The sequence below is a fragment of the Empidonax traillii genome, unplaced genomic scaffold, assembly GCF_003031625.1.
Source record: "Empidonax traillii isolate 1590-97213 ecotype Southwest subspecies unplaced genomic scaffold, ASM303162v1 scaffold57:size2250009, whole genome shotgun sequence".
Classification (NCBI taxonomy): domain Eukaryota; kingdom Metazoa; phylum Chordata; class Aves; order Passeriformes; family Tyrannidae; genus Empidonax; species Empidonax traillii.
In genome coordinates, this window is record NW_020955250.1 from 991,171 (window position 1) to 1,013,609 (window position 22,439).

Genomic DNA, 22,439 nt, shown 5'->3' on the forward strand with positions numbered 1-22,439 from the left:
AAGGTGTAAATAAATATGACTTTTTGTGGGTTTTTCTCTAGACCTTGTCCCAAAATATCTTACAGCCCTGTTATGTGTGTACTTGGGGATCTGATGCCCGTGTCATCAGGCTGGGCAGCACTGCTCTGGCTGAGAGCTCCTACTGTTACCTTCCTCCTGTTCTCAGTAGTTGTATGATTTCTTTTTAGCCTGTATCTGTTCTGTATTACTGGTACCTGCTGATAACATGGATCCTAATGCCTGCTCTTTTCCATAAACCATTGAATGCTGTTCTTTTTTCCCTGCTGAAATTGAAAGGAAGGCATGATGCTCATTCAGGAGTTACTCTTGGATATCTGAGGTAATATTTTCCTTGAATTGCTGCCAGCAGAGATAGCGGTTGTGTTCTCTTTACCTAAATGTTGCTGACAAATAGTCGGCTTTCTGTTTGTGCCGTTGCCTTACCTGGATTTAATATGCTTTCCACAGATGATGTATTTTTATCTGTAAGTGTTCTGAAAACAGGCATTTAAGTAATGGCTCTCTGATCATCCTTGACTCTGATATAGTTACTCTGTTTATGCTCTTAAGTTCTAATCATATTCAATAGAAAACTGAAAGGAACTTCTGAGTGAAGCCAACAAAACAGGAAAACAAGCAAACTACAAAAGTGAATTTTAGATAAATGTTCAAACAGCTACAGTTTTAACAGCTTTCTCATCCCTTGTGGTTGAGACTAAAAATGTATCACTCCATGGAACTGCAACTGGAAATGTAAGAATTAGGTTTGTAGAGGTATTAAAACTTTCCATGTAATGATGGCATGGCTACTCCTACTTCAGCTACCACTATCTTTCCATTTTGTGTTTCAGAGGAATGTTACAGTAAGTTTACAAAATGGCTTAATAGAACATGTAGTGGCAAAAATATCAGTGGTTGGTTGTAGATATTTTGAGTTATTTTGCTATAGTGACCACCACGTGACAGAGGTGCTCATGTAGCGTAACCTGTATATCTGTTAAAAAATAAAGCCTACCACAAAGTATGCATAAGCTGTAGGTTTGGGTGTATGTGCTCTTGAATTCCTTATTTTGGATTTCTTGAGAGCTAGATGAGATTTTTCTGCACTTTCATGAGCTCTGTCAGCACTTGTTCAGTCTAGTTGGCACCTCTTCATTTCTCTCTGTTTTTTTCAGCAGATTTTCTTACAGAAAGGCAGATGATCTAACACTGTGAAGAAATTCTAATTTGTGTTTCTCTTTATATACTTCCAGAGGACAGATGGACACGTCTGTTATTTAATAATGCTCATGTTACATCTTTCATAAAGAATCAGAATAGCTCCTAGCAGTCTGCCTGCCTGTCAGTAGCAGACACAAGCTTCTTGCTGATTTGTGTTAAATAACAGGGATTTCTGCTCTCTGCGCTCCAGCTTTAGGAGTTTGAGAACGGCACATTCTCAGATGGGCTTTGTAGATCCTTCACGCTCTTGACTGCTGAGAAGTCTTTGAGAGAATTTTGGGTGACCTTGTGGTAAATAACCATACCTTACTGGTTCTTGGAGAGTGGGAGCTACTTTTCAAAAGGATAAGGTGGTGGTAGTAATAAACTCTTTACCATTGCCTCTCATTCTGATGTACATAACATCATGCTTATTATTTTTAAGAAGTTGCCAAAGCATCCTGGCACCAGCTCTTGTACTGGAGCTGGAAAGGACAGGCCTTGTTACATTCCTCTCCTCTGAATAGTCAGAAGCGAAGAACACTTCAGATATTCTTTGCCTTGTCTTCTGAGACACCCCATCATTGACTAATGCTGAAGGATGTCATGGTGCATAGGACTGGCTGCCCACTGTCCCATGAGTAGTGGGTAATATTCCTGGAAGCTTCAGTTCAGTAACTGTGTGATCCATCTGGAACTACATCTCTTTTGTTCTCTGGTTTCACAGACTCTAGTTTTTGATATACTAACAGTGACTTTGTTGCAGAGGACCTTTTCCAGCACTGGACAATGCCAAGAGCTGGTCAATCTTTACTGGAGTTTAAAGAGATCCATTAATCTGTGTGTTTCCACTCTCTTTGCAACTTCCTGGAGCCACCGAAACATTTCCAATCATGGATCACCAGGATCTCTTTCCTGTGATCTATGGAATAAATCGTATGCCTTATCTTTCCAAAGAATGTATCAACAATTTCATGGTAGGCCAGGATGTTATCATCAGTGTTAGTGTGCTGACAGTTCTGAACTCTGTTACTGGCAGCCCATTTCAACAACTGCACGGCTGTACGTGGATGAGCAGTCAGTATTTGCCAACCCATAGTGACAGACACTTGCTGAAGTGATGCTTGTTCTGAAATCAGTATTTCTAATGCCAGTGTGGTGGCTGGAATTCAGAAGGATCAGTTCAATTCAGTCCGGACTTTGTCAGCTGGAGTGCTCTGCATAATCATAATGGAAAAGTAATGTATTTGTATCTCCTTTGTATGCTGCTAAAGAATATAGTTTCTATATCTGTTCCCAGGTTTATGTTCTGTAATGGGAAAAGGATCCTTTCCATTTTATGGATTGAAGTTTTTTGCCTTTTTGTGATATTCATCTTTGTTGCAGATCTCCTAATTATGTCAGAAAAGACATAAGTGGGAAAACTGAACTAAGTGTCTGGTGTTTCGGTTTGGCACTCTGCATCTTCATGAGCCTTACTATTCTGGGCTGTCTTGTACATCTTCTGTAAGATGAAATTTGTTGCTAACTCAGTTTACCAGTGCAGTTTTGAAAATACTGAATTTCTTAAAGTCCTTATTTAAAGTACTTCTTGTAGTGAAAGACCTGGTCCCCCAGAAGAACTGAACCTGACTTGTGATACTCTGAGAACATCTTGCTCTTCAAAGTTACTGCATCTCATCGGTGAACGTGGCCATTGCGTGTGATACAAGTGTCTGCATTTTGGGAAAATAGCCCTTCTGAGCATCTGTGGGAGCATGGGAAGAGCTTTATGCCCTCAGCTGAGCTCAGTAACACCACACAGAGGGACCCTCTCTGCAGAACAACACTCCTGTTCCTTTGACCCCTGGCTCCTGCAGCTGCTTGTGGGGCAACTGGGCTGTGCTGCAGAGCTTCCAGCAGAGAAAAGTGCATCTGGATAGACATTGGAAAATAGAAGAGGCCGGTTGGTTGGCTTCTTTGTTAATGTGCGCATTCCATATCCTGCCATATGTCCCTCCTCTTTAGCCTTTTAATTCTGGGATGTTAAAAATGTAAATACTTTGGGGAAGCTGAATTTAATTAAAAAAGAGTTCCTAAAGAAGAGGGTGTAAGAAAGCATTTGGGCCTGGCTGCAGGAGCACATGAATGGAGTTTTTAAACTGAGCCCAAGAGGAGAAGTACAGGTGTGCTGACTCTGAGAGCTCGGCGCCTTTGAGCATCACCTTCATTTGTGTGTTAGACTGTTCCTTCTCAACGCACTTGGTACAGTATTTTCACTTGAAAGAAAAAAAATAATGTAATCTTTTATTTTCTGAGTGTCTTTTCACACAGAGTTGTAGAATCGTTTAGGTTGGAGAAGGCCTCTTTAAATCATCGAGTCCAACCGTTATGTATCCAAGCCCAGGTTGACAGAGACAAAGTTTTCTTCTTTTTTTACATATCAGAAAACTTAGTTACTGGAAAGCTTTATCATGTCACTGTCAACATGTTTGTGCATGTTGCGAATAAACTTACACTTAATCAGTTTTCCTACTGGGTCTCTGACAGTCTTTTTTTGAAGGAGGTTGTCCCTAAGCATTACGGGCGATGAATTAATTCTGTCAGTGAAGATGATACAAAAATCAGTCAGGGCAAAGTTCTGAAGCACAGATTTAACTCAAAATTTATGCATCTGGGAGACTGTTAGGGGGAAGTAACTTGACTATGCAGGTCCTGTATGGATTTTTCTAGTGGTGTGGAAATCTTTCTCTACCTCATTTTAAAAATCTGTGAAATTTAAAAGCCTATTAATAATTTTTGGTAATGCTGTATAGGTGATATGTTGCCATCTATCCTTTCCATTCATAACCATGTGGAAAGCATCTCAGTAGAGTGCACCAGGCACCTTACATCTATGCAGCTACTCTGACTATGGATGTACCTGGCATCTGTTTTAAGCTTGGGAGCAGATTTGGGCATGGTTCTTGTCTTAGTTTTTCTTCTTGCCTCCAGGTGGAACCTGTTAGATTTTCTGTGAGTTTAGGGGACATTGTTGTGATTTTTGTTTCTGTTCCATATGCTTTACCTGCCCCAAAGGAGTAAGGCATGGAGTGGTAAAACCAAGGATGGAGTAAGCCAGAGGGAATTTGAAATGTAATTAGAGAAACAAACAAAATGAAAAACAAACAAACAAACAAAAAAAAAAACAGACACAAAAAGAAGATTTGAGTAGTAAAGGGAGTCTAATGGTTAGAAGGGGGACTCTTAGAGCCTTGAGAAGCAAAGAAGGTACATGGAATACATGAAGGAAGTGAATGGTACAGAACTGATGGTTTCTGTAATGAATAATTATCTTTGTAATTTCAGCATGGGAACTGCATCAGCCTGTCAGTCTGTAGCCATCAGCTTATGAATCTGACCAATTTGTACTGTACCAGTTTGTAACCTGCCTTTCCAGGGAAAACAGCAGGAGCAAGAGCCAGGCTATTTTAAGATCGCTTAATTAGTATATTATTTAACATATAAACTTAACAGTTGTATGCTAAACTTAACAGTGTGCTTTCTCCACTGTTCACTGTTATCTTTTATTTCTGTAAGGAATCATAACATCCCTGCTAAGACAAAAATTCTTGCATTTGATGTCGAATATTCATAAAATTCTCCCAAGAGAGTCCACATCTGTCTTTATAAAATGAGAACATATATTGAGAAAATAATGTTGTTTATATAACCAACTTGATAAGGCTTTTTTTGGTCCATAATCATATTCATAAAAGTAACTCAAAGATTCATTATTATAACTTGTTTTTATATTTCTGCAAGTCTGTGCTGATACCTTTGAGCCTTTAATTGTGATTTAATGAACACTGAATGTAAACAAGAATTGTAGCAGGAAATTTTAGAACTGCATTTTCTAAATAAAACAGAAATGGCTTGAGTAAGCTCTTAGAGCTTTTAGAAAACTAAGCTAGATTTTTCGTAAGACTTGTGTCATATGTTATTTTTGAGATTTGCTTACTGAATTGATCTTGCAGGTACGATTTCTCATTTGTGCAAGTTAGCACTAGTGGAGATTAATCATATCTGGCCTATGAACTTCCCTCTAAGGACTACCTCTAATTTTGGGAATTCAATACCAGGTTGAATTCTAGACATTACTTCTGCTGTCTCTACACATGGCATTATTTTGAGGGAACTCATTTGTGCTCTGTGTTTTGAGAGGTTGTGGCTTTTTTTTTTTTCTCTTCCACAGTAGTTTCTGTTCCCTTTTAGAAAAGGGAAATGAATCTGTCCCAGAATGTTGACTGCTTGGCAGTTGGGCAGAAAAAAAGTGTTTAATGATGACTTTAAAGGAAAGGTAAGGAAGTGATGATTTTACTTGCTGGCAGCTTCCCTTCCACTGCTTTTATAGAAAACAGCAAAAAAAAAAATTGATTCTGATCTTTACCAGAAGGATAAGAAGCTGGGAAACTTGGGTTCATTCTCTAAGTCTTTTTCTTCTTTAGGGACACAAAAATTTATAATTTCTCTCAAAAGACTTGAAGGATTTTGGCTCTACAGGCTTGGAGAAATTTCAGAGTTCGTCTGAGATTCATGTCTCCCCCACCAGTGCACACTGGAAGTTTGGGTCAGAAGGATCCTTAAGAACTGAAATGCTGGGTAGAAATTTGCCCACCTACTAAGTCCTCTCCTGAGTTTGGCATGAACCACAGTCACACCTGAGGAGGTAATGATGTCCTGGATTTAAGGACTGCAGCATCGTTTCCATGCTTAGTTTTGACTGAGGAGTTACTGCCCTGTCTTTGATAAGGGGGTAATATCACTGTTTACATAATGGCTTGTATGAATCTCCAGGTATTAAAGGTCTACTGCTATAAAAGTATGTTGACTTGTCTTACTGAGATGCTCGTCAGGTATCTCTGGAGATGGAATGTCGTCCCTTGTTTGGAAATAACAAATATGGAGCAGGGTGAGTTTCACACTGTGACTGTTGCTTACGCTGTCTTAGCAGATCAGCTACTTTAAATGTGTGTTCCTTTCATGCTTTTGGAAACCATGGTATGTTTGTTTTTTCTTGCAGATGTACATTACCTTTTTATTTTGACAATGAAATCCCTTTCTGGCATTTGTAGCATGCCAGTTTTGCTGCAGACATGCTCACTAAGCCTTGTGTTAGGTCTCCGCTGTCAGGTTTTCATAGACTACCACATGCTTCCAATGCTTGTTACAAATTTGAAACAGATAGATGTTCAACATAATCATTCATTATTACTTAAAGTACTGTTTCAGTAGAATGAAAGGAGAACTGAGAGCACTGAAGGAATTGGTTCAAATCTGTCATTCAGACCTGCTGCCTTGCGTACCCTGGCTCAGCAGAGGTGGGGCTTGAGAGGTGAGCACTTGCCTGGAGGAGCAGAGAGAAGTGACTGCAGTGAAGATGGGGCAACCTTGCAGACTTCTGGTTCCTCACAGGCTGGGGGCTATAACAGGTTTTGTTCTCTTACAGTAGTACCTGTTAACTGTAGTACAGTGGAAGAAACAATGCAAACTGTTTTTTTTACTAAGCATTTTGTAAAGCTGTTGTGTGTTGAAAGGTAAATTAGTTTGCATATAGACTCTTAAGTCTGCAGCTTCAGTCCCTTAGCTCAAAGAGAAACAGACTGCTCTGTTCTTAGTTTTAATACAGTGGGCAAAGATTGTTCAAGGCTGTGATGTCACAGTCTCTACTGTATTTAGTTGAACAGTAAAACAGCGTAAGTTCATTTTTAACAGTAATTTTTTTGTGCAAGTGGTGTGAACTTCTGTGGCATAGAAAGCTAAATTAATCTCTGGATTAAGACTTCTTTTGAGAGCAACTATTATGGTTGGATTATTATAAAGAAGTAGACGCCAGTTATATGCAATTAAGCAGAAAAGTTGATTTGTGTTACACTTACTCAGAGTTTCATGATTAGATAAATAGCTGTCCCTTGCAGCATGATTTTAGAATGAGGCTGGGGGAAGGTGGTGGGGGAAATTGGTCGGATCTTTCGTACCACAAGTTGGAGAAGGTTTGCTGTCATGATGTGTGGACTTCTGTACTGGACTGTGGTTACAACCAAGTTGGCATTTATAGTTCTGATAGGGGGGAAAAAATCAAAAACCAAACTTGTCCCCAGCCTGAGGCAGATTTGTGTGCTCTCAGCTGAAGCACAGTCAAGAGAATCAGGGTGGGGATTTGAACCATCATATGGTTTTAGTGACACAGAACATGTTTTTAGAGGCTACCTCTTACAAAGAAGAATAAGAGGTAATTTGATACTGTCAAAGTATCGTCAGGGGACAGTGGGCGCTTTCTGTGTTGGTTGGTGGCAGGAAGTATGTCCTGGCTTCCTACCAGGGATTTGACCAGATGAAGGTTCTTGGGAGCAGCAAAGAAGTAAGTAAATGAAACTGAAGGGCTTGTGATATGCAGGTGATTAAATTGCAGTCAGGGTTTTGTTCTTGCTTAAAAGTGGTAAATGCATGAGAGAAAGCATAAATAGCAGTGTGATAAATAGTAGTGTGACACAAAGCCTATAAATAGCCTTTTACAATTTTGTAGTACTTTCTCCTTTTTATAGCCTTTTGCTCTTTGAGTTCTGCACATGTGAACTCTGGATGTGTGGGTTCATTTGTCCCTCTTGGCAATGTTTTATTCCACTGGAGTTGTGATGTTTCTTTTATTGCTTTGTTTATAGCTTTTTTGGCCAGGTGAGTAACTGGCTTGTAGCATGGTTATGTGCCTGGGTTTTCAGCGGATGTGAAACTTGATACTGAACTGAGCCAATGTGATAAACAAGCATTAAAGCCTCTGTGTCTTCCTGAACATGAATACTTCAGAGGAGATGGTAGAAGTTGTTTTCCTACTAAAAATCAACTCTGTAAAATAATAGTCTCAAACCATCAGTATCGAAAGTTTCTTGCTGGTTCTGAATGGCAGCTGATTTTTGAAGTTTTCAGCTGCAAGCAAAATCATCAGTTAATTTTTCTCACTTGATATTTTATTAAATGCAAGGACACTAGTGGCTTTTTTGTACAAAAAATGTGTGCCCTGTACCTGGAAATTGATTTGCTATTACATTAATAAAAGGAATCTAACTTCTAATTGAAGGGCTGAGATTTAATTTATGATAGGAATAGCACCTAAATACAGAATTTGTCAGTGAATTTTAGTTTTACCTGGGTAACATGGTGAGTTCATTTTGGTGCTGAAGTACATGAAAAAAATTCTAGTTTGGAGTTTTGTCCCTTTTCCAGTTTTATACCTGCACCTTTGTATCCTTACTTTTTGGATGCTGGAATATAGAGATTTCTGCTTCCTATGCCCCTCCCCAGTATATTCATAGTTAGCCTTGACAGTGTTATGTTCCTTTGCACACCATTAATAGCATCTGCTATTTTTGTTAGGTTTATATTGTGGAAAATTCTCAGTATTACTGAGTAATTCTATAAAGAACAAAAACTAAAAGGAAGAAAACAGTCCCATTCGGAAACAAAAAAATAAAACTTGATGCTTCTCTAAGTTTCTCAGTTTAGTTTCAGAAGAAGGAAACATATCCCAAAAGGAAAACCATTTTTAGATATGCACAAAGATAATTTATCCTCTTATTTACGTACAGATTTGGTTGTAGTTTAGCAATGTACAAAACTCTGAACACGTGAAGGTAAGTGCAGGGGGCCTGTGGTCTGGCCTTGACATTTAATAACCTCTGACAGGGTGTTACTGTTGAGGTCGATTTTGGAAAACTTTTTGTTTGGCTTTGAGTTTCACTTTGTAAGAAGTACATATAAAATTGGTACAAGGAAGGTTTGTACAATTAAAAGATCTGGGGAATGTAGACTTCTTTGAGATACTTTGGTAAAGAAGCTAAACTCACAAAACTATGGGGTTTGGTTTGGTTTCTTTTGTTTTTTAATTTTACTGTAGGTGAATGATCATCAGGTTTCATTTCAACATGAGTGATATTTGCATTGTCAGATTCACTCAAATAATTTTGAATTTCTAGTGTTGAGCTGGCTTGAAAATGGAAATTGTTTCCTATAAAGAAAATTTTGGAGAAGAAGCAGAGGCAAGTCAGAAAAATACTTACTGAAGCTGCACTGAAATTGTAAAATTGTGAGAACTCTTAGTAGTAAATAAAGAAATAAGTAAAAGGAGGCCTGAAAATTTGGGATGATATGAAATAGAATGGTTGTTTTGCTGCTGGGCAGGTCCACCAGGAAAACTGGTCTTGCCCCATGTGGAGAGCTGTTGCTCTAGTTCCCAGGCATGCTTTGGGGTCTCTCTACTGCACACCCCAAAACCAACCAAGGAAGCACCTTACTCTGCCCTCATACCTCACTGCCAAAATGCTGGGGAGAGGCTGAGTGTCTGGGTGCTCAGGAAAGGAGTGCAAGGCAGGGTGGCTGAAAGCCAGGGGCACGGATGGAGTGAGGTCACTTCTCTGGGCAGCACTGCCAGAAGACTTCCCTTTGTTTGTTTTCTGTTGGAGGAAGAAGTGGAGTTGACAAGCGTTTTCCAGGCAGGTAGCCAGACAGGCATTATTTTAGTGTTTCCAGCAGAAAATCGGTGGGTTTTGGAAAAAATGAAATTTTCCATGTGAAAATTTCTATTTTGTGTAAATAGCATTTCTGATTAAAAATTAATTTTGATGGAAAGTGTCCAGTTGGTTATACTGAGCCTTGGAATTAGCATCTGCTATGTTTAAGTCTATTGAAGATAATTTGGCTTAGTTTTAGCAACTCTGAACAAAATACACACAGACAACTTTTCCTCCCTCAGTCTAATACCTCAGTTCTAGTGCCAGCCAAAATTCAACTTGAAGTTGGCTATGAGTAGAATAAAAGCTTTTTCTGAATTTTGCAATTTGTTTTCAATTCAAAGTGCCTTTGACTTCAAAGGCTTCACAACACAGATGCCATGGATGGAACTGCAGTTGCCAATTCCACTGGCTGCTCTGGGTTTTAGGGTCCTGCTGTGTGCAGCAACATTGATTTGTGGGAGCTCAAGTGGCTAATAGCTAGCCCACAGATTTTCTCCATTGGCACGTTTTCTGTCAATGCTGTGCCCAAGTAATCGTGGTTGAGGCTTGTTCAGTGTACAGGATGTGGGATTTGGGTTTATTTACAGTCACACCAAGTCAGAACACGTAACTTTGCAGCACTTGGTGTTTCACCTTTGTTTTATCTGCTTAGTTGTGTACGACTGTTGAAGATCAGTACTTATTACTTGCATGTAACTTCTTTCTCTCTTTGAATTACTAAATTGTGTTAGAAAATACCCCTCCTATATGTAGATAGAAAAGTTGGAATCAAAACCTAATTCTCACTTGCTAAATTTCCTCAATTTAGGGTGTGTAGTCAGGCTATTGCTCAAGTTTCAAGCTGTTAATAGTTAGTTCTACTGGATCTGCAGAGAACTGTAAACTCCTTTTTTAATAGGTAAAGAAATCTTTTTTTTAAGTCATTTAGCAAAGGAGAATCAAATTTAGTTACCCCTTGATACTTTTGAGAAAAACTGTAGGAGGAAGTTTGGATTTTTGGGGTTTGGCAGTGGTATATCCTCCTATCCCCTCTCCCCCTTTTTTCAGCAAGATATAACACACTAACTTCTTGTCACCTGGTGCTTCTGGTTGTAGTTTGTCTGAACTTGCATAGATTTCAAGCATTTTTTCTTTTGATAAGTAAATATTTAGGTTTTCTGATCTTAGAGTTGCATCAGAGCCAGAATTTCCTTTTAACGAAAGATCTATTTAAATCTATTTAACCTAGTTTAAGAACACATTTAGAAAAGTACTGCAGATTTATTTTGAGATGCTTCTATCAAGATATTTTAGTAATATTTCGTTATAGCCTCCATTTATCACATCTTATTATAGCATTGAGTCATAAAAGCAAGAATAAGATACCCAGCTCCAGGAATGGGAAGAGTTAGATGCAGTAATCATCTGTGTGAGGGTCATGGATTGCCATTTTAACACTGTTTTCAAACAGGGGCAGGTTATGAATAGAAATGAGTTTAAAATAATGGAGGTCAAACTGGCTTGGAAAACTTTTCTGTTTATTCCTAGTAATCTTTACACATGATAAACACCTCCAGATATCCTGAGGTGACAGCTGTGTACTTGGAAACAAGCTGGGTTTATGTCTTATAAATGCATTTGCATGTTAGTTTAATTTATAATATTTTTCAAATATAGGAGGGTAGTTAAAAGTCACCATTTAGTGATATTTAAATGGTGTTCCTCTTCCTGATTATTTTTTCCTGGCAGCTTCAGCTGTCTACCCTTCCACATGGATTGGTTGTTTTGTTTTTTTTTTTTTTTTAAAGTAAAGTTGGATTTAACTTTTTCTCCTGCCAGCTTTGCCATTTCCATCCTAAATTGCTTATTCAAGGCGTGTGGGCAGCTGCTAACTCAGATCAGTGCACGTGTGTGTTTGCTGCCTGTCATGCCGGGGCCTCTTCCCTCTCTGTCCTGGCTGGCTCACAGGCTGGTACTGCTGTAGCTGTGCTTGCCTTCAACTTCTGTTTTCATGACAGGCCTTAAATGATACCAGTATCGTTACCTAAAGACATTTCTGGCTTCAGCTGCCTGCTCGCTGCCTGCTGCTTCTTCACATCATGGCATGGTTTTCCTAAGCCATTCTGTTAAGCCTTCACACTGATCCAGGGGACTCCTGAAGATCACTTATAATCCATTGCTTAATAGAGGGATAGGTGTGAGGGTTTTTCTGGTTTGTTAAGGTGTGTATGGGTATATTGCTGTCATAGAGAAATTTTCTACACTTGTGGTCAAAGTAATCTCTGAAACCCCCTGTAAGCTTCTTCACACATCTTGTTCAAACGTGTGTGTGATTTTTTTTTTTCATAGAACTTCCCTAACCCCCGAGTAGCATCTGAAGTGAAAGGTCTCTGGGTCAGAAACAACGTAACAGCACAAACTGTGTGATGTTTCCAGTCTGTGGTTTCAGTGTGTCACCTGCAAGACCTGTGTTTGTATTTGCTGTGAAATAGGTACTTGCTATGAAGCCTTTACCTAGGGGCATGTGCACTGGACACTTTTCTTGCATCATTTGGAAGTGATGCAAAGGTCCTGTATCTTCTGGAGTACTGTTGTCATCAGGTCAGTGAGTACTGAGCCAGGAGCTGGCAGGAACAAGCTGGAAGGAGATTTTCTGTTGTCTTTGCATTCGTCCACACTCTGACCTGTAAGACTGTTGCAGTGAAAAGGGAAGCAGGTGCCCTGCTGCAGTAGAAAAAAGGGGTGAAGGGGCCAGGGGAAGGTTTCACTACTTTAATTCTAAATCTTTCTTAGCTGCAGACTTTTAGTATATTAAGTATATTTCTTCAGCCTCTCTGAAGCTCTGAAGTTGCAATGTGGTTTGGACAGGTGTTTGCCAAGAGTAAATTTGAAACTTAAAAATGGGTTTATAATGAACTCATTTAGCTGTTTGGAATCTATAAGTCTATTTGTCTTTTTTGTCCTTTTTTTTCTCACCAAAAAAAAATATCTTCTCAAGTTCTATCTCATTAAGAGTCCTGGATAGTGAAGACGGAAGAATTACTTTCTCCATGTGAAGTATGAGTGAGCATAGAAAGGGAGGACATAAAGGTTTGAGGTTCAAATTGATTGACAGTGTTGATGGTGTGGTTTCTAAGGACTTTTTTTTTTTTAATTAATTAATTAGTTAAATTTTTTAATTAATATTGCTCCTAAACTGTGCCAGTAGGTATTGTGATCTCAAACTAATGAATTTCACGTTGCTGTTTTGTGTTTCCTGAAATGCTCCATACAGGAGTGAAGCAAAGCAGATCCCAGTCTTCTTGCACTGTCCTACTTCTGACCCAAAGCAGCAAAAGGGGAGCAGCTGAATTTGAGAAGCTTTTTTTTGTGAGCATGGTGCATGCAGTTCAAGCATAATGAGTATTGACATTTAATTAGAAAGAAGTGTCACTTATAATAGGCTTCTCTGTTAGCTGTGCCCTTATTCTTGGGGTCAGGGAGGAGCAAGGGAGGAAGCTGTCAAATTGTCAAAATAGTTTATTTTTTAGATGAAATAGTAGCTCACTACAGTACTATCTCACTAATTTGCTGTGTTCTGGTATACAGCCTTCAGCTGTCTCTAACAAATTCACCACTATCCTGTGTAGAGAGACTGAACACTCATTAATTATTATTCTTATGTTGGAAAGTATAAGATTCTGGGAGTGACAGAGCAAGGTGTTTCATCTTAAACCTGTGCCTCTTTTAGTACTTATGTGATTAGAACAGTGGAAATCTTGCTTGATATCACACAGCAGTTGTTAAAATTGGAAACCCCCCTCCAAAGAAGTTGAAAAAAAAACCTATCCAAGGAGGTCTTAATTTAAAAAGAAGTCCTCAAGTAATTTTTTTAACTGAGAGTACTTATTAATTTAGGCATCAAGCCTGTACTGAAATCCACAGCCAACCCCATGAAATCCCATGTTTATAAAATGAGATGAATTAACAACCTTAGAAACTTATCCAAGCAGCTAGAATATTAAATTCATTTTCTACTACTGGCATGTGTATAGGAGAAGCTGATGGTGGAGGAGAGAGGATAAATTCAGCTTCTTTTCTCTCAGTTGTTGAGGTTGGGGCACAAAATTTTCAGAAACTGTCAGATATACTTTAGGAATGAACACTTTTTACATTAGATTTGGCTCTTCATGTGGTTGATTGAGGATGTAGAAAAGGAGGATGCAAGAGTAGCTCATTCATTAAAATGCAGGTGAGATGATGGATGTTTTGAGGAGCATGTGAGTATGTTGTTCTTTATTGCTTTCAAAAGTGAAGTACTTGCAGATAGGAATTTTGTTTGCTGTTCTGTGCTTCTGGCATCCGTGAGGAATTTAATCAAGCATCTCAAAGTGTCTGCAGGTAATAGGGGTCTCGGAGGAACGTGTAGAAGCAGCTGGAAATTAGGTGAGCTTGTGCAACATTTTCACGTAGGAAGTCTGGAGGCTGCTCAGGGCCAGGCTGTAACAAAGGGAGCAGGAGAGTTTGGAGCTGCCAGCCCTCTGCAGATACCGGGGCTAAAGAGAGCACAGTCTGGTTACCCACCAGCGAAGAGAAGTTGCTGAGGTTTTAGAAACTTTACTTTCCTGTCTTCCAAAGCCAGTGTCTCCTTGTATCCAGTTCTCTCTTTTGACAACTGTCTGGGAATGAAGTAGCACTGAAGGACTGGACTCATGCTTGTAGTTACATTGCACAGTCACAGTAACTGTTCCTGGTCATCAACAGTAAAAATGTGATATCCCTCTTTTCCAGTGAAGGTTTAGGAAAAGTTTAATAAGCGACCATATAATAACTTTTCAGGAGTGTGTTGTTTTCTTTAAGCAGAATGAATTAAATTAATTTATATATTAAAGATAATAAACTTAGAAATTCAACAGAAACTTTTGATAGAGCCCAGAATCAATAATGATGCTGTTGTCTGACTAGAAGTCTTGCTGAAACCTTTGCACCTGGTGGCTGCAAAGTGAAATGAGCCAATGTTTACATATCAACTTTAAAGACTGATGGATATTTTCCATTGTTGGGTCAGCAGAAAGCATGAAGAAATGAATGAAGTATGAATTGTTGGATCGAGTTCAGGATTGTAGTGCACGGGTCGATTCACTTAAATGAAAATGCATTTCTACTCTGATTTTATTTTTAAGGAATGTCCTGAAGCTGTGGACTACATCAGAATTGCTGAAAGCTTTCAAAAGAGATTTTTGAAAGAAAAAAAATTTGAGCTTTTGTGTTTGACTAATATGGAATTCCCTCAAATAGTGCACAGTCAAGTAATGTTTAGCATTTTCTGATTGGTTAGATTAAAACATGGTAGTTTCATTAATATTTTTTCAATAAATGTATATGAAGATGGGCTCTAGATACAACTCCATGTTAGTTTGAAATACAGTTTGTTGTATTACTCTGTTTAAACCTTAAAAATTGTGTCTGTATTTTTAATAGAATTTTTTCCTCATAATTAAATCGTCTGGATAATTTTAGTAACAATGACGTCTACATTTTACTGAATGTATTCAAGCTGTACCATGTGTTAAGGTCTTCTATGAGTCTGGCCTACTTTTCCACCTCTTGTAGCAAATTCATGTATTGTGTTGTCCCCAGATGAACAGGTGAGCCACAGTGGAAATATATGCCTTCTGGGTTGCTAAAATACGAGCTCAGAAACAAATGGAAATCTGACAGTGCATTAACTTCATATCTGCTTCAGAGGAGCCATGAAAAATGGGATTTCTCTTGTCCTTCCATGCACATATGCATAGGGCAGTGTGTTAACGTGGTTGTTTTTCTGTACACTAATGAAAAGTTCTTTTAAAGACAGTTTGCATCAAGTCAGCAAAATAGTTGCACTCTTGGATAAATTACATTTCAGTTAATTACATGCTTAACCAACTGCTTATTTATTAAGCTGCTTAAAATTGGTTTATTGTAAGCCGAAGCAAATTGTCATTTTACTGTAGACATTTGCATAAAAGAATAAAGGATGCTGAAAATTCACTTGAAGCTTCTGAATGCTCTTCAGTGCCCTAACCGAGCCAGTATTGCAGGAATGTTCTGCCCTTTGATAGGGAACACTCCCTTGAATTGCTTCATCGCTTGAAACCTGAGCTCAGGCAGGAAATGTACAACTCACTCCCTCCACAGACCTGAGAGGTGAGTGGAGTTTCATTGCACAAGTTCTGTCCTTCTCCAGTTGCTGGAGCAGCACGTACTTTGGATTGTTAATTCATGCATCTAAATACTACATGCTCAGCAGAAGACACTGAAAAATTATTAGCAGAAACCTTTTTCGTATTCAAAGGTTAATCTAAGTCCAATTTATATAACATACTTGCATGTATAAAAATATTGTAGAGTAAGTGGCCATGGCACTGCCCATGACATGGGAATGCACACACGGTGGTACCTGTGTCCGCCTGCAGTTTAAACCAGTTGTTCTCAAACTTTAATTTTGGTTGAATCTCAGCTTTTGTCTTTACTCTTACTTCTTCTGGGGATGCAGATTTTACTTTGGAGCTTAAATAAGTCCTCTGTTTGTTCCATACTAACTTCAGCTATAACATATTTTTGTTGCAGAAGTATGCAAGCAGTGCAGCTGAATTTTTATCAGTTTTTGTCATTTTAAATATCAATATGTGTTGGGAAATCAGGTAACTATAATTTACAACCTTATAAGCAAAGCTAGCCATCCTACTGTGTTGTTAGTAAGTTTTCAGAATGTGTAGCAAGATTGGCAAGAGGTGGTCAGGAGAAATTATACTGTCTTTGTTCTTGGTGCATTTATGTCTGGAAGAAAGGAGTAGTAAAGATGATATGGATACAATTCAGGGCCAGTTATCTTGTAAAACAAGTGTGTCAGAGTAAGACCACTAATTGCAGGGTCTGTCTGTACGTAGCAACTGCGTCCTTTTTGTAAAATGGACGTGTGCTGATGGAGGTTTAAATACAGGTTGTGTGTACAGGATTGGCCACAAAGCAGTTACATGTAATAGCCCTGGCAGATCTTAGCATCTGATGGTGAAGGCTTTTTAGCTTATTCCCTTCATGCTTCCATAGTTTCTTTGCTGACATATCTGGAAAGAGTGACTTTGAATGTGGTCTGCAGAAAAGTAGTCATTCTTTTGTCACCTTCCCCTCTATTATGTTCATGACTGTTGTATTTCCGTTTTGTAGAAGTATTTCAGGATTTCAGTCATTGTACTTAGCTGTAAAACTATGTTCTGCAGTTGCAAAAGTCTCTTAATTTCATGGAAGAAACTTATCTGCTATGAGATGGTGTACTCAGCTACTATGTATTTTATGTGAGGCAGGGAATATAATTTTTCACTGCCTAATCTGAAAGTACAAAACATGGTTTCATAAGTTTATGAAGAAAACATTCATGAAGGACTGATGTCCAGCATGGTGGGAATATGAGCTTCACACCAGGAAGATGTTAAACTCCAGACTGTGGAACAGCATGAGAGAAATGTGTGTGTCCTATTTGTTTCTTTCTTCCTTACATAGAGCAGAGAAAGTGTTGCCCTTCCAGTCTGGGAGCTTGATGAACTGTTGCTCTGACCCAGTGTAGGTGGTCCTGTTTCCATAGCAAACTTACAACACAGTGCCTTCTTTCTTGAATTTGATAATTTTATTTGTGTACGTTGAGAAAGATCCAAATCACTCTCTGTGACTATTCACTGGTTTTTGTTTGGTGGGAACAAAGATGATCTGTGTTACACCAAGAACCTTGATAGATCTGCAGGTTTGGTCTATCAAAGGAACAGAGTAAAGGTTGCTTGGTTTTAAAGGATTTAGAGGGTCACTGAGGGCAGATTTTCTCCTTGCTCACTCTTATGTATTTGTTGCTGTGTTTGAAACCCACAAGTTTTCTGTCTAGTGTCAGGTAATGATGAGGAAGGAAGAAATATTGTTGGTCTTGTCTTGATCAGCAAATAAGACAAATATAGACAAAGGAATTGAAAAAAGGTGAGACTTGCCTTTTTCTTCCCTAAAGCATGATGGTTTCTGGCTTTAAGCAAGTCTCTTTTTTTTTTTTTTTCTTTTCCCTTTCTGCTGCAAAATTGTGGATTGTTGAGTTAGACCCACCTGGTTCCGTACCAAATGGATTTGTGAGGACAGCAGTACTTATTTGGAAGCTAAACAGTCCTGCTCTGTGCACTGGTGTTCGTGTTTGTGGAAAGGGACTCTGAAGATAACCCTTACTGTTTCTTGACTGCTTTGTTACTTTTTCAAATCTTTGTAAAACAGGCCTGTCAAAGGGTTGTTTCTGTGGCATGGAGAAACTATTTTTAAACAAATGCCATGCTTTTCTGAAACCTTCTTTGATTTAGCTCACAGGCAAATACCATCCTAAAGTCCTGGCTGTCGTTATGGGTTGTGTAGGTGCGCTGGTAGAGATGCCAATCTTTATGCCTTTCTGACTTTTAGGGCAATTGGCCTCGAGATTGTGTCTGTGTGACAAAATACTGTGTGTGAAATGTTACCTTGTTGGCTCAGATCACTGATATAGGGGTTTGGTTCCTCTTCTCTGTTAAAGGTTTTTTCCTGCTTTTTATTTTTGAGAGCTGTAGAAGGCATAGCAGAAGCAGCACAAGGCATTGTCGGACATGTACTTTGATCGTAGGCTTTATGGGAGAGTTTTAATGTTTGCGACACAATTTTTCATTAACTTATCATTAAGAGAAAGCCATGAGTTTAGCAGCTGGTGGGTTTATCTGGTGCCTGTATCCTTCAGTTTGTCGTGTTGGTTTAGCAAAACCAAAATAAACTTGCTGTAATTCTGCGTGAATACGGCATTGCAGTTCTGAAGTCAGAGTGACTGAGTAGCCAAAATAAAAAAGCTGTCTGGTAAGGAAGCAAGTCCTTATTAATTTGAAAATACCGGTTAAGCCAAAACGGAAACATTTTGCGAGGGTGGGTTATCATTAAGAAGATTTTTTTTATGTCTGAGGTGTACAGTCATGCTTAAAGAGCAGAAGATGTGATTTAGAAAAGCAAAATACCTCAGGGATTTTTAGGGCAGTTGCTCAGGAGGTTGACTGCACAGGGGAAAGATGGTTAAACTGCCAAGTCCCAGTTTGGATGGCTTTTCAGTGAGAGCCTATGTATCTAAATTATCAACCATTTAGGAGGGGATTGATCTTTCACTTCTTACTCCTATTCATTTATGTATATTGGAGCACAGATATCTCTTATAATCAGTGCAAGCTCTCTGATCACTGCTGGAATATTTGCTGTCCTCATGTAAATGGTTTTGAAGTCTTCGTAATTTTGTGCAGAATAAGGAAAAATCAATTGTTTTATATTCGGTTTTGAGAAAACCTGTTTTCTTTTACTACTCTTCAAGGTATTTTAATTTTATGTCTCAATATATTCTCTGCTTAAGTTATGAAACTTCATTTGCTTGTGCCCTTGTCAAAGGATGTAGAAATAGTTTGCTGAGTGTGTAATTAGGTGAATCACAGGCTCTGATCCTGCGAGGTACTTGAGAAAGTAGCTGGTATCGTTGGACAGGGCTAATAGCTTCAGGTGGGGACATGGGGCTGGATGATAATCATCAGAATCTTAGATTTGAGAAGTGAGAGTCAATTCTTGCATTTCATTTATTGGCTCTCAGTGCAGGGTGTGGACAGGTGATGGTCACAGTTCCTTACTTAGAGATTAAGAGTTGTTTGTGCTCCCAAACTGACAGATTGACATAGGCAGAAAATTCGGTAGTTTGGTGAATCTTAAACTATTCACATTGTAATTTATAAAAAAAGGGGGGGAGAAACAATGCTAATATTTTTGTTATGACTCTGCATTCTTATGTCTAATGATTACTCAGTGAACGTGCAGGCCTTGCAGAATCATGCATCAAAGTCGTGTGTATTTGCTGTTTTCTTTTCTCTCTGCTTTTTCTCTATAAAGCTTTTTATATAAGCATATTTTATTTTCTGTGTTGCACTGAAATTAGTTATTTAACTGCATGTAACATTGAGACCTAGTAGCCATGATGCCCAACAATTACAGTGCTTTTTGAATTGAAAATGCTGTTCTGAATATTTAAAAAAAAACTGAAGCAAAACCCGAAAAAACAGCAAACCTACAAAACAACCTTAAAATAGAGAGAGTGTGGACAATGGACAGAAAGTAAAGGACTTAGTATTTTGGTATGAGCTTGTGTTATAGCTTGGAAGACATTGCTTCGTTATTGGCTGCAATGAATTTAGTATTCATTCTTCTTTTGTCTGTAATGGAGTTTTTAAATAATGGGCTTGCCGTTTGTTCACCTTTATTTGAAGTGTGCCGTTCTTGCATTTGCGTTTTTTTGATCTTTTCAAATGTTGTGTTGTTTTGCCTGCAGACCCTGTGTGGACAGTAATGACCGCACGTTTCCGATTGCCTGCTGGCAGAACCTACAATGTACGAGCGTCTGAGCTGGCACGGGACAGGCAGCATACGGAGGTGGTCTGCAACATTCTTCTCCTGGATAACACTGTACAAGCTTTCAGAGTTAATGTAAGTCACTGGCTTACTGCAAAACAATACCCCAGGCCTGCTTTCCTTTGCTGGATTTGTATGGCTCGAGTTTGACTTTCTGTGTTAGGTGCAGGGTAGAGGGGAAAGTTGTGTTTGGGCAGACATGCTTGTACACGTGCACTCTGTGTTACTGGGAACTTAGTCATTCTGGCACCCCCTAACACATCGTCATTTCAAAATCCAATATACAAAGCGTAAGTTATTTCTAGTAGTTCTCTTTATGGATTAAAGTTGTCTAGTGGAAATGGAGGACAGTCTTGTCACTGAGTTGAAAGAAAAGCTTTTGTTCTGCTGCGCTCTGGCTTTTGCATTTTGAGCATGAGTAAGCTATAATGGTAACTCTTCCCATGGCTGTATAGCTGACTGTGTTCAGTCATCTGTTTGGTTATATTTGGTCACAGCTGTTATATTATTTCCCTGCTTTTTGCTTTTCTTAGTTAATATTCTTGTTCTGTGATTTCCCTCACTTAAGCTCACCACCTTCTGTTACACCAGTAAGAACGGCAGGAAAGCAAATACAAAGGTGGTTGCTGAATACTGAGGACTCTTAATGGAAAAAATTAATAACTTTTACATATGAACCTGGAATTTAAACTATGTTATTCTTCCTGTTTTCTAATCTGTAATCTTTAATAAGGGGTTAAAATGAAACTGTTCATGGTTTTTGTGTATGTTCACACAAGCACAACCCTTGCTTTCAACTTCCTGAGGGAAAAAAAAAAAAACATGAAAAATAGGCAAGGACCTCACAAGAAAACATTAAAGTATTAAAGGAATCTTTGTATGAGAAGAACCAGAACTCGACAGGAAAGAAGCTGTAGGTTGTGCTGGGGCAGTAGAACTCTGCTTTTACTTTATAAGCTATGGAACTGATGACTTACGTGGAGAAGGGTTGAATAATGTGATGGTGAAAGTTACAGGTGGCATGATTACTAAAATTTTTCAAGGAAAACCTCAGCAAGTGGAGTGAAGGAGTAGCTCAGTATCAAACAAGGAGAAATGAAGGAGAAACTGAAGCAGTTGTCAAATCTACGGGAATAAGTTTAACTCAGACTACTTGAAATAGTTCTGGTGCTCAGTAATTATGTCATTATCAATCATCAATAAATACATGTCATGGACAAATTGAATTCTGATATTCAGTGTTCAGTAAGGATACTGATACATCTGAATATTTTGGGGAAGATCTGTGAGAGGGATTGCATTTCTCTGTTCTGTAGTCAGTGGTTAGAGCCTGTGCAGCCTATAGCTGCCTTTCAGAGAAGGGGAATCTGTTCTGTTACGTAGCAAAAACTCGCAAGGATCCGTTGTCAAGAGCTTAAGATTTAGAGGTAGACCTGGTGGTTGTTTGGTTTAGGTATAAATCCTCAAATGTCTATTCTGTCTCTCCCAAGAAAAAATTATGTAATATGTTCTCACCACCTCCCTAATGTTCTAAATATTTTAGTTGCATGGATCATGCTTTAGTGCTTATACAGATCAGTCTGCAAGTTTGTCTATTAAAACTGAGTCTAGGGAATAAAAAGTTCCTTGGTGCTGAATATTTTGATCTCATGTCTTAGCCTCAATCTGTTTTTTCACAAATAGGGAGCAATAAAGTATTCAACTGTAGCAAATGTAACCTACATGGTATACAGGTTTTCAGGTTTTATGGCTTTGTTTTCCTTTATTGTGGTTGACACTGTACTTAGCAATAAATATTTATGGAATTGTTTTCAAAATAGAAAGAACAAAGATAACATCAAATAAATTAGCACTTTTTTTTCTCCTGATGATTGCTATAGGTATTCTGTATGCTAATGATTGTAAAGCTTAATCATCTGGAGTGTGTAGTGCTGCATTAATGAAAATGTACTCAAGTGCTGTTTCTTCTGCAACAGCAAAGTAGTGATCACAGACAGTGTCTCTTGATAATTCATGTGTCATGTTCTAAGTTCACATTTCAACCAGCCCCTTCCATTGATCTGCAGAATAGGCGCCTTTGTGCTAAGCTTTACCTTGTATAGAGCATAACAAATCAAACCAAATAATCCCTGTGGATTGTAGCCAGACAAAGGTTATAGTGGTTGCAGGCAGAAGAGTCAGTTGGAGCTCACCTGTGCATATATTTGAAGAGTAGAAATCCTTTCTATTAAATGCTCTGCTTACCGAAGGAAGAAATCCTGCTTCGATCCTGAAAAGCAGGCTTCAGTAGAG

General features: G+C 38.6%; 1 protein-coding gene across 3 annotated transcripts in view; it reads left to right on the forward strand.

Annotated features, from left to right (window-relative positions):
- Positions 1–22,439, forward strand: part of PTPN4 (protein tyrosine phosphatase, non-receptor type 4) — a 109,101-nt gene that overhangs the window by 18,868 nt on the left and 67,794 nt on the right. For all 3 annotated transcript variants that reach the window (XR_003570746.1, XM_027879733.1, XM_027879734.1), the window contains exon 2: positions 20,068–20,222. Coding sequence is in view for 2 of the 3 variants with exons in the window: in XM_027879733.1 (XP_027735534.1) it covers positions 20,068–20,222 (155 nt within the window). In the remaining variant the exon portion in view is untranslated. The remainder of the gene's footprint in view (positions 1–20,067; positions 20,223–22,439) is intronic.